Genomic DNA, 15,892 nt, shown 5'->3' with positions numbered 1-15,892 from the left:
TTTTAGATTTCACATACAAGTGATATCATGTAGTATATGTCTTTGTCTGACTGACTTCACTAATCATAACATTCTCTAGGTCCACCCATGTGCTAGATTTCATTATTTTTTGTGGCTGGGTAATATTCCATTTGGAGAAGGCAATGGCAACCCACTCCAGTGTTCTTGCCTGGAGAATCCCAGGGACAGGGGAGCCTGGTGGGCTGCCGTCTATAGGGTCACACAGAGTCGGACACGACTGAAGTGACTTAGCAGCAATATTCCATTGTGAGTGTGTGTGTGTGTCTTGACCCATTTGTCTGTTGATGGTCACTTGGGGTGCTCCAGCATTTTGGTTATTGTAAATAGTGCTGTTATGAACATTGGGGTCATGTATCTTTTCCAATTAGTATTTTTCTTTTTCTTTTTTCCTGGACACATGCAGAGGAGTGGAATCGCTAGATCATATGGTAGTCCTATTTTTAGTTTTTTTTGAACCTCCATACTGTTTTTCAGGATGGCAGACCAATTAACATTCCCACCAATAGTATACCAGGGTCCCCTTTTCTCCACATCCTCGCCAACATTTATTTGTAGACTTCTTGATAATAGTGCAAAGTGATACCTCATTGTTATGATTTGCATTTCTCTAATAATTAGCAATGTTGAGTATCTTTTCATGTACCTGTTACCTATCTTTACATGTTCTTTGTAGACTGTCTTTTTTTAATAGATGTTCTTATTGAAGACACTAACTCTTTATCAGTTATGTGTTGTGAATATCTTCTCCCGCGTTGTGATTTGTCTTTTCTTCTATCATGTATTTTGAAGAAAAGGCATTCTTAATTTCAAAGGAGTCGAATGTATCAATATATTTTCTTTTATGGTTGATATTTCAAGTTCTTCTCTACCCTTATCTAGTTCATGAAGATTTTCTCCTATAGTATCTTCTAAAGACATTGTAATTTTGCCTTTCATATTTGTCTTTTATCTACATGGAATTGATTTTTGTGAATGGTTTGAAGTAGGGATCCAATGACTTTTTTCCCCCTCAAATCAATGTCCAGTTGTCCCAGCACCATTTATTGATAATTTCATACTTTGCCTTATGATCTCCCTACCACTGATGTTTGTCACGTGTCCATACATGTAGGAATCATTTCTGAACCCTGTTTTGTTCCCTTGCTCTATTTGTCTCTCCCTGGGCCAATAAATATCATCCTGAATTGATTATTAAAGCTTATAAGTCTTGATTATCTTGTAGTGTAAGTCCTCCAACTTCATTCTTACTCAGGATTGTCTTGGCTTTCATTGGACCTTTTAACTTTCATAAATATCTTCAAATCAACTTAAATACATACAAGTAGACAACTTTTTAAGATTTTTGTTTAGGATTTAGTTGAACATATAGATCAATTTAGGCTTTCCAGGTGGTTCAGTGGGGTAAAGAGTCTGCCTGCAATGCAGGAGACGCAAGAGACACGGGTTTGATTCCTGGGTCGGGAAGATCCCCTGGAGAAGGGCATTGGCAACCCACTGCAGTATTCTTGCCTGGAGAATCCCATGGACACGAGGAGCCTACAGTCTATAGGGTCAAAGACTTGGACATGACTGAAGTGACTGAGCACACAGGCATACACTCAGATCAATTTGGGGAGAATCGACATTACAAATCGAGTCTTTCGTGAACATGGTGCCTCCTTATATTTCTTTAGAGTTTCTTTCATGTCTTTCAATAAAATGTAAAATTTTCTCCATAGATGTCTTACACATCTTTAGTTAGATTTATACCTAAGTGTTTTAAATTTTTAATGATGCTGAATATGATATCTTTTAAAGTTGTCTTATTCTTCTGCTTGTTGCTGGTTTTTTAGAAAGTCATTTTTTAAAAATATAGATGTTTTTTCCACACCGTTGTGCCCAGTAACCTTGACAAACTCTCTTGTTAATTCTAATGATGTGTTTGTTAATTCTGTTTTCCATGTACATGTTCATATCTTAAAAATGGCATTTTTTCCCTTCCTTTCCAATCCTATATCTTTTCTTTCTTTGTCTTTCCTTCCTGCACTATTGAAAAGGAAAGTGGTGAACAGAAGTGGTTATAGAAGGCATTGTTGTTTTGCTCATGATCTCAATGTGAAAGATTCCAGTGTTCACCATTAATTTGCATGTTTCCTGTAGTTGTTTTTTTTTCTTCTTTTTTTAGACTTTATCAGGTTAAGGAAGTTCCCTTCTATTCCTAGGTTGCTGAGAGTTTTTGTCATAAACATATGTTGAAGTTTATTTAATGTTTTTCTTTATTGAGATGGTCATGTGTTTTTTTCTCTCTTAATTTGTCAATACAATGAATTACATTAAATGATTTTTAATTTTCTTTTTTTTTGTTGCACCACAGGGCATGTAGGATCTAACCTGCACCCCCTGCAGTGGAAATTTGGAGCGTTAACCACTGAACTGCCAGAGAAATCCCCTGATTTTTAAAAAAGTTAATTGATTATTTTTTGGCAATGCTGGGTCTTTGTTGCTGTGAAAGCACTTTCTGTGAGCGGGAAGCTTCTCTTGTTGCAGTGTGCAGGCTATGGGGCACAGAGGATTCAGTAATTGTGGCCCACAGGCTCAGTTGCCCCGAGGCATGTGGAATCTTCCCAAACCAGGGATTGAACCCATGTCCCCTGCATTGGCAGGAGGATTACCAACCACTGGATCATCAGGAAAATCCATCCCCACTTTTTTTTTTAATGTTAAACCAATGGTGTATACCTAGAATAAGCCCCGCTTGTTCATGATTGAGTGTTCTTTCTATACTCATTGCTAAATTGTTTTTGCCAATATTTTGTTTATGGCTGGTACTGGCCTGTAATTTTCCTTTCTTCTCATAACTGTCAGGTTTTGATAACAACATTATGATAGACTCACAGAGTATTTTGGGGGAGGGTTTCCTTGTTTTCTGTTGTTGGGAAGACAAGGCTAGAATTATCAAGTGCTCCATACTACTTGCTGCGAAGCCATCTGGCCTGGTCTTTTCTTTGTGGGATGATTCTTTGACTATTTATTCAATTTTTTGGATAATTTTAGGTTAGGGTGGCCACAAAATGTATAATTCTTGAGTCACTTTTGGTCAATTATACATTCCTAGAAATGTGTTTATTTTATCTGAACTTACTGGTATAGAGTTTTTGGCAGTATTGTCTTTTTCTCTTTTTTTAAAGTAATTTTGTTTATTTATTTACTCACTTTTGGCTGTGCTGGGTCTTTGTTGCTGCGCGGGCTTTTCCCCGGCTGCGGCGAGCAGGCGTCACTCTCTAGTTGTGGTGCGCGGGCTTCCCCTTGCAGCGGCCTCTCTCGCTGCAGAGAGTGGGCTCAGTAGTGGTCCACGGCCTTCGTTGCCGCACAGCATGTGGGATCTCCTCAGGCCAGGGATGGAACCCACGCCCCTGCGTTGGCAGGTGGCTCCTTAACCACTGGACCACCAGGGAAGTCCGCTCCTGTATCTTTCCCTTCAGCACTCTGACATCCTGGAGTGAAGGTTTGGGATAAAAATGGTGCCATGTAAGAGAGAATTCCTACTGGGGCATAACTGCTGTGTTTCCCCTTCTACAGTCCCACCGGCTGCTTACCTTTCCAGGGTCTCCCCTAATCCTTCTGCCTCTCCTAGTTTTCTGATCCTGAAGTGTTTATTCCTTGGCTCCCTCCCACAGGCCCCCCAAGACCAAGTTCTTCTTCACGGTCGTCCCACAGCCCATCTTCCTGAGCCCAGGCCTAACCCTCTCACTCCCCGTCATCTTCCGCCCTCTGGAGAAGGTAAGGCCTGCCGTGGTGAGCGGAGGACAGGGAGGGACACGGGCACAGTGACCTCGGAGCAGGGGGCCAGGCCAGAGCAGTGAGGAGCCCCTCCAACCCAACCGCCACACCCACATCCTCAGCCACATCCTACCACTTGGAGCCAAAACTCATTAGACAGAAGGGGCTTCCAGCTGCACGTGTGGGGTGGGGAGGGTGGGGCAGCGGGGAAAGCTGGGCTACTCTGCCAGCCGTCAGAAAGCCCTGTATTCCTTGGCTTCTTCCTGCTCTCAAAATATTCTCCCAAAACTTTGTCCCTCACAAAAGAGGCCCCATATCTCTGAGACCAGGATGGCACTAGAGCTCAAGTAACTGACCTTGTCTTTAGAGACTGAGATGGAGGAGGGCCGTGGCCCGGCCCAGCCCTCCACAGTTATGTTGGGGGGATGGCCAGGGCCAGGGTGAGGTGGGTACCACCCAGGTACCACTGATCAGTCACTGCCTCTGCCTCTCCCCACCACCCCCACACACCACAGAAGGAGTACGTGGACCAGCTGTGGCTTGAGAAAGCAGAGGGGATGTTCTGTGTGGACCTGAGAGCCACCCTGCCCTGCCACAAGCTGATCTGCCCACCGTCCCTGCAGTTGCCCATGTGCGCCATGGGGGACATGGCTGAGGCCTGGTTCTGCCTGGAAAATGTGGGGTGAGGGCAGAGGCTCAGGCTTGGAGGTGGGAAGCGCGACAATGGGGAGGAGGATTCCTGGGAGCAGGAGAGACCGGCATGTGGGGTGTGGGAGTAAAGGGGGCATCTCTACCTTTCTAAAGCAGGGGCAGTGGTCAGAGGGGGCAAAGTGGCTCTGATCCACATCCCCCCCACCCCGCACCCCACCCCCAGGGACCTGCCTACCTTCTTCACCTGGGAGTCCCCCAGCCCATTCCAGATGCTGCCGACCACAGGGCTGCTGGAACCAGGCCAGGCCTGCCGGATCAAGGTGACCTTCCAGCCCCCAATGGCTGTCATCTATGAAGCTCAGGCCACGTGCTGGTATGGGGAGGGCAGCAAGCAGAAGAGCGGCATCCAGCTGCAGGCTGTGGGTGAGGCCCGACCTCTCACCCGTCCCCAGAGCCCCCCCGCTCACCTCCCTGGGAAACAAAGCCTCCAGTGTGCTCCTGCCACCCCCACCCTGGCCTGGCCCCCAAGGGACCTCCATCAGCCTCCCGCCCTTCGCCGAGCCCCACAGGCTTTGTCATCTCTTTGCTTCCCTTGGTGCCGCAGACCAGTGTTCCCCTGGGAACCCGTGTCTTCCTTGAAGGGGCTGTTCAGTTTGGGGCCACAGAGGCCCTGGTGGGTTTCTCCCCAAGGCTGTCCACTCTCTGCCCAGCTAAATGCGCCCAGCTGCTGGTGAGCATAAAGCAGAGGCGCCCGGAGGACCAGGATGCCGAGGGCTTCCAGAAAGTGCTGCACTTTGGCACTGTTGCTGTGGGCTGCACCGCCGAGAGGCAGATCAAGCTGTATAACCCATCGGCAGTATGTGTCCTGTGCCAGTAGCGGGAAGTGGGGACAGGGGTCAGGGACCACAGGCCTGGGTGTGCCTAATACCCACCCCCTGTACAGAATGTTGCAAGCCTTGCATACCTATGTCTGTTGATACACTCATGTCAGCAGGGGTCCGCCATCATCTCAGCTGGGGGCTAGGCTGGACTATCCCTTGATCTTCCCCCATAACAACCCCAAGAGCAGCCCTCAGGTGTCCTGATGCCAGGACCACTGTTAGCCTTCGTGGTACCTTTGGGGCAAGGCAGAGGTACCTGCTCTGGGCAGTCCCTCCCAGCCCCTTCCCTCCTCTGGGCTGAGAGGCAGCCTTGTTCCACAATCAAGCTGATGACTGAGGCAGAGGCAGGGCTTCAGCTGGGCACTGGTGATGACGGACCACCCCACCCTGTAACCGGATCCTTCCTGGCCCCACAGGTGAGCGCCCCCTTCAGGATTGAAGTGGCCCCAGACGTGCTGGTCAAAGACCAGGCCTTCTCGTGCCCCACGGCCCATGGCATTGTGCCCCCCGGAGAGAAGAAATTCGTGTCGGTGTTCTTCCGCCCTGAGACCTTGGACGTCAGGACCATGGACTACTTGTCCATCGTGCCCTCTGGCTGTGCCTCCCAGACCCTGCTCAAAGTCGTTGGTTTCTCTAGAGGTACTGGCAGTCCCAGGTCACTGCACTGCCTCCAGGGACAGCAGCAGCCCCTGCTTACAACTGACCAGCGTCTGCTCCTAGACGCCTGGGGCCTCTTTACCCTCAGCCTGGGTGTCTGCTGCCCCCTGGTGGGCTCAGCTAGGAATCAGTTAAGGTCACCTGGAGATACTGTTGGCATCCTCACTCCCCGACTCCCTGACTCCCAACCATCCCCCTCAAACCGCCACCCCTCTACGACCCCACCTGGCGGTCTGCACAGGCCGCTGGGGCGCCAAGCCTTTCCAACCCAATCTTCTGTCTCCAAGCAGCACCACATCCCATCGGTGGGACCCTTGGAGACCCAGCCAGGTGGGTCACTCACAGCGACCCCCCCGCCTCCGCCTCCTCCACCAGGTCCTGACCTGTCGCTGCAGCACTGCTGTGTCGACTTCAGCTGGGTCAGCCTGGGGACCCGCTCCGAGCAGCGCCTGTGGATGGAGAACAAGTCGGACTGCAGGGCCTACTTCCACTTTGACATCGACTGTCCGGAGAGCGTCTTCAGCATCAGACCTGCCTTTGGGACCCTGGTGGGCAAGGCCCGCATGACCCTGTGCTGTGTCTTCCAGCCCACTCAACCCATCATCTACTGGCGGCGGGTGGCCTGTCTCATCCACCACCAGGTGAGCTGTCGGGGAGGGGCGAGGCCAGGCTCCCCAGGAGCTGGAGGCCCAATCCGAGACCTGGTCATGAGAACAGGGCTCGGTGCTCAGTCACCTGTATTCTGGAACTTGCAGGATTTTCTCCTCCAGGGCCCCCAGCCTGGCTTTCGGAGCCAGAGGTTGGCTAGGGGCATGCAGAGGCTCGCTTCCAGCCAGGTGGGTGGGCCAGTCTTGCTCTCACTGCTGCCAGCCCAGGACTTTGGCCCTCACCCCACGCAGCACGTGCAGGGCAGAGAGCCTTGAGGTGACAACCCCACCTGGGCCCCTAGACCAGGTGGTACGCACTGTGCCCTGACGAAGCCGGTCTCTGGCCAGGGTGGCGAGTGGAGGCTGAAATCTAGCCTCACACAGACGAAATGTCGTAGGACCCACTGTTCCTGGACCTGATTGGGACATGCCACTCGGAGAGCACCAAGCCAGCCATCCTTCGGCCTCAGCATCTCACGTGGTACCACACACACCTGGCGCGGGGCCTGACGCTCTACCCGCCCGACATCCTGGGCATCATGCTGAGGGAGAGGAAGCTGGAGCAGGATAAGAACGGCGCCCTGATGATCCCCATCGAGGTTCGATGTGTCCCTCTGGGACCCCGGGGGGCCATCCACCCTCCCAGGTTCACGCCCCCCCTTCTCTAGCAGTCCTTGGGCAGTCCCGTGCTCCACAGTGCCGTGGGCATCGTTCGTAGTCAGGGGGTGTGACATGTGCGGAGCTCTTGTAGCCTTTTCCAGAAAGAAGCACAGAGATGAGGGGCAGCAGCTGGAGAACTGGCCCCCACCCACCGTTCTTTCCCGACGCAGGACTCGGAGGACATACTGGCCCCGCAGTATCCCCTCATCCCCCCGATGACTGAATACTTCTTCGACGGCACCAGTGACGTGGCCATCTTTCCCCCAGCCGTCAGCATTGAGCCCATCGAGGTGGATTTCGGTGCCTGCCCCAGGCCCCAGGACCCCAGCCCCGTCCCCCTGTGCCTGATGAACCACACCAACGGCAAGATCACCGTGGCCTGGACACGCAGGGCTGACTGCCCCTTCTGGGTGACCCCAAACACCTGCGATGTGCCCCCTCTTAAGTCCACAGCCCTGCGCCTGCACTTCCAGCCACCTCACCCCAACGGCCTATACGCCGTGGAGCTTGAAGCCTTCGCCGTCTATAAGGTATGTGTGGGCAGACAGGACAGGGGGATGTGGATTCTCTGCCCTGGAGCCTGGACGGCAGGGTATGGGGTCGGAGGGGAGGGGAGGGTGAGGTAGGACACGTCCTCTCTGTGCCGGGCTCTGCTCCCTCCTTTCCTTGAACCCTTGGCCGAACTTTGGCCTTGGTGGTCTGTTTTTCTCCCAGGTTCATGGCCTGCCTTGGCTGAGGGGCTTCTTGGCCCAGCTGATTATGTCTCCCTCTTGTGTGCCTCCCACCCGCTCTGAAGGGAAAACTCAGTGGGGCTCAAGCCCTTTGGACAATTCTGGTGCACGTAGTTTCCTCGGCCTCCTGGCTGAGGGGCTCCTGACCTCTCGCTAGTCCTTGAGGTAGGAAGTGGTCCTTCTGGAAGAACTGAGGGCAGGAACTAGGCCCTGGGGGGACAGAGCCTGAGGCACCCAGTAATTACGTGCATGTAGTAAGGGGCTTCTTGTCCATTTTCCCTTGACCAAGTGGTCAGTCCAGCCTCTTAGCCCCAGACATATTGCTCCCTTCTCATTTCCAATCCGTCCTCCCCTTTGCCTCCTTCTCTGCTCTGCCCACCTTGCTGTTCTTGCCCAGTGGCTGGGTGCTGGGGCTCAGGGAACAGTAGAGCTGTGCAGTCAAGATCAGAGTCCCTTACCAGCTCTGTGACATTGGGCTCCTCCCTTAATGTATAGACCCCTGAGCTGTCTTTCCATCTATAAACTTGGGAGCATATCCAAACTTTCGAGAAGTTTTTCTAAAGCTGAGTCTTTAGTTGCCTCTGTTCTAATATCTTGGCTGTGCAGGAACTCGAAAGTTTGTAGGAATGAGGCTGTGGAATCTGGCTTGGCTGAGCTCCTCAGACTTTTAGGCTACAGGTTGCCGTCCTAAGCTGTCCGATATGCCAACCACTAGCCATATGTGGCCACTGAGCGCTTGAACTGTGTCTAGTCCAAACAGACACACTGTAAAGGGAAGAGACACACTGATTTCTAGGACTTAGCACAAAAAGTATGCAAAATGTCTCCTGCCTCATATATATATGCACCATATATGGTGATGCCATCCTGTGCGTGCATGCGTGCTCCATCACTTGAGTCGTGTCTGACTCTTTCTGACCCCATGGACTGTATTCCACCAGGCTCCTCTCTCCATGGGATTCTCCAGGCGAGAATACTAATGGATTGCCATGCTCTCCTCCAGGGGATCTTCCCAACCCGGGGATTGAACTCACATCTGCCTGCTTTTCCTGCATTGCATGTGGATTCTTTACACACTGAGCCACCTGGGAAGCCCAATGCCATCATCTATATGCATCATATATGTATATATATGTATACGTATGTATATATGTGTATATGATGGTATCACCGATGCAATGACCTCGGGCAAACTTCAGGAGATGGTGAGGGACAGGAAGACCTAGAGTGCTACCATCCAGGCAGTCAAGAAAAGTCGGACATGACTGGGCAACTGAACAACAAGAATACATACACACACAGATATGTATGGGCTTCCAAATTGGTGCTAGTGGTAAAGAACCTGCCTGCCAACACAGGAGACGTAGAGAGGTGGGTTCAATCCCTGAGTGAGAAAGATTGCCCTGAAGGAGGAAATGGCAACCCACTCTAGTATTTTCAAAGGAGCCTGCTGGGCTACAGTCCTGGGGTCTCAAAAAGTCCAACACGACTGAGTGACTAAGCGTGCACACACATATATGTATGTGTGTATATGTATATATACACACATACATATATAATGTTGAAACAATACAATTTTGGATCTACACAGTTAAATAAAATATATTGTTGAAATAGGTTTTACGTGTTTTGCCTTGTCAATGTGGCTACTAGAGCATTTAAAACCATGTTTGCGGCTCGCGCTTGCGGCTGCCTTCTGTTTCTATTGGCCAGTGCTCTCTGGCACATTCCTGCAGGATGAATGCTGCTTTCACATCCCAGCCCCACCCTCGTCCTGCTGGGAGGATTAGAGAGCGTGTTTGCTGACTGCTTGGTGCTGCGTGTTCAATGCGGGGCCTGGCGCACAGCAGGAGGGGCTGCTATGGCTGTGGTTCCCCCACTGTCTTCCCAGGGGGCCCCCTCCCCCTGGGCCCCATGTAGGATTCCTGCAGTACAGGGGGCAGGCTGGGGTGCCCCACCAGGTCAGACACTGCGGTCATGGGTGTGGTTGTCCCACAGGTCCTGCGAAGCTACAACAACATCGAAGAGGACTGCACTGTGTGCCCGTCCTGGTGCTTGACACTCCAGGTGCGAGGCCACAGCTATTGCCCTGGCTTGGAGCACCACATCCCCCAGTACACCCTGGACGCCCCCAAGGTGAGCATGGCCCCAGCCGCAGTGGGAGGTGGGACAGAGGGCTTGGCTCTGCCGTCAGATCCCTCTCCCATCTCTGGTGGCCTCAGAAGCACGTCCAGTGCTCTCCCTGGCCATCCCAACCTCCCCACCACCAGCCCCTGGGGCTCTGCACCCGTCCTGAAGGACTGTCTCCTGGACCACTGCAGTGGAACTGCGAAGAGTCTGGGGCTTGGACCACTGGCTCTGGCCTGCTCCATCTGAAACAGTTCCCCGGCCCTCTCACTGCTGCTGCTAAGTCGCTTCAGTCGTGTCCGACTCTGTGCGACCCCATAGACGGCAGCCCACCAGGCTCCTCCGTCCCTGGGATTCTCCAGGCAAGAACACTGGAGTGTGTTGCCATTTCCTTCTCCAGTGCATGAAAGTGAAAAGTGAAAGTGAAGTCGCTCAGTCGTTTCCGACTCTTAGCAACCCCATGGTCTGCAGCCCACCAGGCTCCTCCGTCCATGGGATTTTCCAGGCAAGAGTACTGGGGTGGGGTGCCATTACCTTCTCCGACGCTCAGCTTTAAAGTCTCCAGCTCCTGATTGCATATTAACCGAGTGCCTGCTGGGAATAGGACCTCCCAGGCCATGAGCCCCTGCCCTCAGGGATTATCCAGCCCAGCAAGTGTCTCAAGGCTGGCCCTTTAGCTTAACCCTGTCCTGAGGGAGTCATCATTCCCAGGTCTCTCCAGCAGGGCCCTTGGAGGCCCTGTCTGACCTGAGCCCCAGGATGACATAGGTTGAGAAACAAAGACTCTGGAGCCAGATGGCCAAGTGCCAGTTTTGGTTTCCCCTTCGATGCCTCTTCCCAGCTTCTATTGCCATCATCAGTCTTTTCATCCAGCTGCTCCACCCTCCTGTCTCACGCTTGCTGGAAAGACATTACTTTTGCACTGTGTGTTTGGGGATGATCTTGCCCCCTAACTGTTACACTGGTGCTCAAGGGCACCCCTTCCCACAGCCCTCTTGACTTCCCTGGGGTCTCCTCACTGACCGTGCCCCCTGCCAACCCTTGCCCCTTTCCCTTGGCTGGTTGCTTATAGTCTGTGGCCTTTGCTGAAATCCAGCAGAATGCTGGACCCATGTTGCCCATGTACCCCTTGCCCCCACCTCATGCACCTGTGCTCTTTGTTCCAGCTGGAGGGGGCACCCGGGCCAGCGATTTCGGCCATGCATTTGGTAGCCAACCCAGCTCTTTGCCTCGTGCTGGCCACACCCTAGATGCCTGAGGGATGTTTGGGACTGCTGGGATTTTTCCCTTCCCAGAGTGGGGCTCCCCCCACTCCCCTACCAAGGCTGCCTACCTGAGAATTATCTAAAAGGGGCTGCTTATCCCAGAGCTTCTGCACCTGCTTCTATGAAACAGGGATCTCCAAAAGATGATTTGTGGGCACTTTCAGAGCCCTGGTGGCTCAGGCGGTAAAGAATCCGCCTGCCAATGTGGGAGACGCAGGAGATGTGGGTTTGATCCCTGGGTCAGGAAGATCCCCTGGAGGAGTAAATGACAACCCACTCCAGTATTCTTGCTTGGGAAATCCCCTGGACAGAAGAGCCTGGAGGGCTACAGTCCATGGGGTCCCAAAGAGTCGGCCCAGCTGAGCAACTGAACAACAACAAGATGAAAGAAACTTGTGGTGGTGGGGTCCGGGGTCCTCAATTTCCTGGAGCCAGTCCCTGTGGCCGCTCCATCTCCTTGCCTGGAGGTCTCTGGAGATCGGAGCCCGAGCTGTGTCCCTCCATTCCCTGCCCCCAGGGTACTGACCGGGTTGTGCGAGGGCATCTTGGGCCTCCTGGAAGACGGCTTCACCCATGCCCACACAGACCACCTGGAGTGTGCATGTGGGGTGGGGCTGGGGAGGGCATGCAGATCTGAGCTGGGGCCTCTCCTCTCTCCCATCCCAGCTCTTTCCTGCAGTGTCCCCCAGCGAGCCCTCCTACCGCAGCCTGCTCCTCGTCAACAAAGGCTCTATGCTGCTCACCTACAGCTTGGCCCCCAAAAGCAGCTTGGACATCTCCCTGCGGCCCCGCTCGGGCCTCCTGGGCCCTGGGGCCCACAAGGTCCTCCTCACCTATACCTACCCTCAGGGCAGCTCCTGGAAGCAGCATGTTTTCTACCTGCAGTTCAATTCCTGCCCCCAGTATCTCAAGGTAGGCAGTGGGGGTGGGGACTGGATCCTTGGGAGGGGGCCAGAGTCTGGGGCTTCCCTTTTCAAAGCCGCATCCTCGGACTGGCCTATAAAGCTCCCCTAAAATAGCTCAGGGGCTGCTCCCCATCCAGGCAGTGGCATGGCAGGGAGAGGATCCCTGGGCCATGTCTGGGAACGGCTCTCCCCAGGACATTGCCTGTCCACTTATAGGATCCAGAGCAAGAAAAAGGGGTGCAAAGGTCCCCAAGGAAGGAGTGAGGGCAGCCCAAAACTCATGACTACAGATGGTGGAAGGGTGTTTGGGGCCAGGCCAGGGAAAGGGTCCGAGGTTTTTAGACTCACATCTGGCCAATGAAATGATCTGTACATCCTTTTTCGGTCCCTGACTTCTTTTCAAGAACCATCTCCTATTCAGTCACTATGTACATACTCTGCCTTTGACAGAGCCTGCCCATACCCAGGGCCCAGGGTGGGGCACCTTTTGCTGCTCTCTCCGAGGGAGCAAAGCTGCCCATCTAGGATCTTTGGGGGAGCCAGGGCCGCAGGGCGATGTCAGGGCACTGTCCTCCCTTTGCCTGCCCCAGGAGGTGACCATGCAGAGCCGCGAGGAGCCACTGCAGCTGAAGCTGGACACCTGTAAAAGCATCTTTTTCAAGCCCACCTGGGTGGGCTGCTCCTCTACCAGCCTCTTCACCTTCCGAAACCCCTCCCGTCTGCCCCTGGAATTTGAGTGGAGGGTCTCCCAGCAGCACCGAAAGATGCTGGCTGTCCAGCCCGCCAGAGGGATTATCCAGCCCAACGAGAGCTTTGTGAGTGCCCTGCCAAGGGCGGGAGGGAAGGATACCCATCACCCTCACCTTCACCATCAGCTCTTACTCACGTCTCTCTGGGGCCAGGCTCACCCCTCCATCTAAGCCACTGTCATTTCTTCCAGCCTTATGCGTAGGTATGACTGTTACCATCATCTTCACCCCCATTTTACAAAGAATTGAGACTTGGGTTGGGGGAAAACTGTTTACTAAGACTGTGAATTAAGAGGTGCAGAGCTGGGACTTAAACCTGGGTTTCTGATGTCAGTGCCCAGGGACAAGCCCATCCTCCGTCCTTGGTCCCCCAAAGCTGGGGGGTGCTTCGGAGCAGCTGGATTTGGGGCTAATGGGTGGCTGTCATTAAGGAGTGAGGAAGGGAGCTTCTGGAGGTCAAAGCGGTAGGTCCTTGGAGGGGGCACAGGTGAGACCCAAACTAGCAGAGCCCCAGCCCTGGTTTAGGGTCTCCTAGTCAAGGAGGCCAAGCTTGAGCCAAGAACCACCAACACACGGTGTCTGTTAGAGCCCAGGGATAGTACTCTGTAAGGCGAGAGACCACACAGACTCTGGAGTCCAGCCTCAAGAGTGCACATCCCCAGCTCCCACCAAGTACCCTCGTCAGCTGTGTGACCCTGGGGGAGTTACCCCGCTTCTCTGCAGCTCCAGTCTCTCATCAGACAATGAGACACTAAAATAACACCACTTACCTCTGGGGCTAAGTGGTTGAGGGCCCGAGGGAAATGGCAGAGTACGCAATGTGTGTAAGTGCCTGGCTCGAGGAAGCACTCGGAAAGGTTTTCTATAGCCTGACGTTCTGCAGTGGGACCTCAGACATCCGAGAGCTGGGCGGGGGTTCCCAGAGACCCCCACGAAGGGATAATGTCTGTGACCCCAGACGCTGACCTGGACCTTCAGCCCTCTGGAGGAGACCAAGTACCTGTTCCGAGTGGGGATGTGGGTCTGGGAAGCCGGCCTGCCCCCAAACACCAAGCCCTCCGCCACCACCCACTACATGCTCCGGCTGGTGGGCATGGGCATCACCAGCAGCCTGTCCGTGAGTGGGAGGACCCTGGTGGGTGTGGGGAGGGGAAGGGGAAGAGGGGCAGGGCCCAGATGGGAGGGAAGGCCCCAGAGTACCTGACCCCACGAAGGCAGGGGATGGCAGTCTTCTGGCCCCTTGGCTCTCCCTGCTGGATCCGCTCTTTGGGGACCCTCTGAGGCCGGAGTGGGGGGCAACAGATGAGGCCGTGGGCCTGGGGGATCCCCCACCCCCGGGCTGGCTGACTCTGGCCCTCAGGCACAGGAAAAGGAGCTGGACTTTGGGAACATGCTGGTGAATGGCAAGCAGACCAGGATGCTGGTGCTCCTGAACGATGGCGACTGCACCCTCCACTACCGCCTCTTCCTGGAACAGAGCGACCCCAAGGCTGTCGAGAACAGTCCCCTTGGTACTCAGGCCTGGGCAGGACTGGGCCCTCAGGGCAGGAGTGAGGGGCATGGGTTAACACTGGTTAACCGGACCATGGTTTGGGGACAGGGCTGGAAACTTGGTGCTTCCACTTGCTAGATGTGTGGGGTTGAAGGGTAATTGTCCTCTCTGAGCCTCAGTTCCCTCATCTGTAAAATGGGGCTACTGGTGGTGCCTACCTCCCAGGGCAGCTGAGTGGAACAAAGTGCTTAGCAGGTGCCAGTGACCCCAAGACTGGTCCCCACTGTCTTGGTCTGGAGGAAGCTCTCTGCTCCCCATTTCCTGCTCTCTAACCAGAGCTCTGCTGGCCCAGGGGAGAATGTCTGGGACTGGGTGAGAGGAAAGGCCGGGCCTCTCCAGGCTGCACTGGAGGCCTCCTCTGCTCCTGACCCCACCCGGCCGCCCCTGACGGCCACCCCTGAGCAGCTCTGCAGCTGGACCGCACCGAGGGGAGCATGCCGCCCCGGTCCCAGGACGCCATCTGCCTGACTGCCTGTCCCAAACACCGGTCCCAGTACTCCTGGACCATCAGTTATGCTGTCGTCTCCCACAGAGGTACCTGGGCCATCTGCAGGGATGTCAGGGTCAGGGAGGAAAGGCGGAGGGCTGTGTGTGCAGGACTTGGGGTGGGAGGATGCCGAGGGTCCAGACACAGCTGGCAGGGTGGATGAGAACGTGCTAGGGTGTGCTTTTGGGTGTCTGGTGTACATGCCTCATACCAGCCACCTCTGTCTGTGTGGGTGTCCACATATGCGTACCTGAGCTATGGGGGACTCAGTGTGAAGAGTGGGGCCCTGTGTCTACCTGTTGAGGGATCTCAGGTAACCCCTCAGATGCCTCAGGTCTCAGCTTCCTCCCTCATAAAATGAGGTTGTTAGCAGCCTGCCCCGGGGGCCACTTGGTGGGAGTCCAGGACAGCACAGTCAGAGGAGCACAGGAGAGTGAGTGGCTGAGAGTGTGGGCTCCTTGGAATTGGATCCTGGCCCCAGCACTTATTAGCCATGTAACCTCAGCAAAGTTGTTTAACTTCCCTATGCCTCATCAGTAAAATGGGGATAATAATGGTGCACTGGTGAAAAAAAAAAGTACAGATACATGTTAGCACATGGGCAAACCACGAAAACATGCCAAGTGAAAGAAGGCAGTCACCAAAAGCCACACATTGTATGATTCTGTTTATGTGAAATACCCAAAATAGGACAATCTAGAGAGAGAAAGTGGATGAGTGGTTGCCAGGGGTGGGGAGAGGGGTGAATGGAGAGTGACAGCCACTTAGTACTGGGTTTGTTTTGGGAGGCCTGAAAATGT

The 15,892-nt window shown here is 53.8% G+C and overlaps 1 protein-coding gene across 1 annotated transcript in view; it reads left to right on the top strand.

Moving 5' to 3' along the window:
- The window catches only part of CFAP65 (cilia and flagella associated protein 65), a 36,569-nt gene that overhangs the window by 4,569 nt on the left and 16,108 nt on the right, over positions 1-15,892 (top strand). The window contains exons 3-16 of the mRNA XM_069578380.1: positions 3,678-3,780; positions 4,296-4,462; positions 4,655-4,854; positions 5,142-5,287; positions 5,729-5,951; positions 6,345-6,610; positions 7,015-7,215; positions 7,447-7,806; positions 10,006-10,143; positions 12,066-12,311; positions 12,895-13,119; positions 14,012-14,170; positions 14,414-14,564; positions 15,011-15,139. Of these exons, the coding sequence (XP_069434481.1) occupies positions 3,678-3,780; positions 4,296-4,462; positions 4,655-4,854; positions 5,142-5,287; positions 5,729-5,951; positions 6,345-6,610; positions 7,015-7,215; positions 7,447-7,806; positions 10,006-10,143; positions 12,066-12,311; positions 12,895-13,119; positions 14,012-14,170; positions 14,414-14,564; positions 15,011-15,139 (2,714 nt within the window). The remainder of the gene's footprint in view (positions 1-3,677; positions 3,781-4,295; positions 4,463-4,654; positions 4,855-5,141; positions 5,288-5,728; positions 5,952-6,344; positions 6,611-7,014; positions 7,216-7,446; positions 7,807-10,005; positions 10,144-12,065; positions 12,312-12,894; positions 13,120-14,011; positions 14,171-14,413; positions 14,565-15,010; positions 15,140-15,892) is intronic.

The sequence above is a fragment of the Ovis canadensis genome, chromosome 2 (genome assembly GCF_042477335.2).
Source record: "Ovis canadensis isolate MfBH-ARS-UI-01 breed Bighorn chromosome 2, ARS-UI_OviCan_v2, whole genome shotgun sequence".
Taxonomy (NCBI): Eukaryota; Metazoa; Chordata; class Mammalia; order Artiodactyla; family Bovidae; genus Ovis; species Ovis canadensis.
Note: the sequence above shows the minus strand (reverse complement) of the source record. Positions and strands in the feature narration are given on the sequence as shown.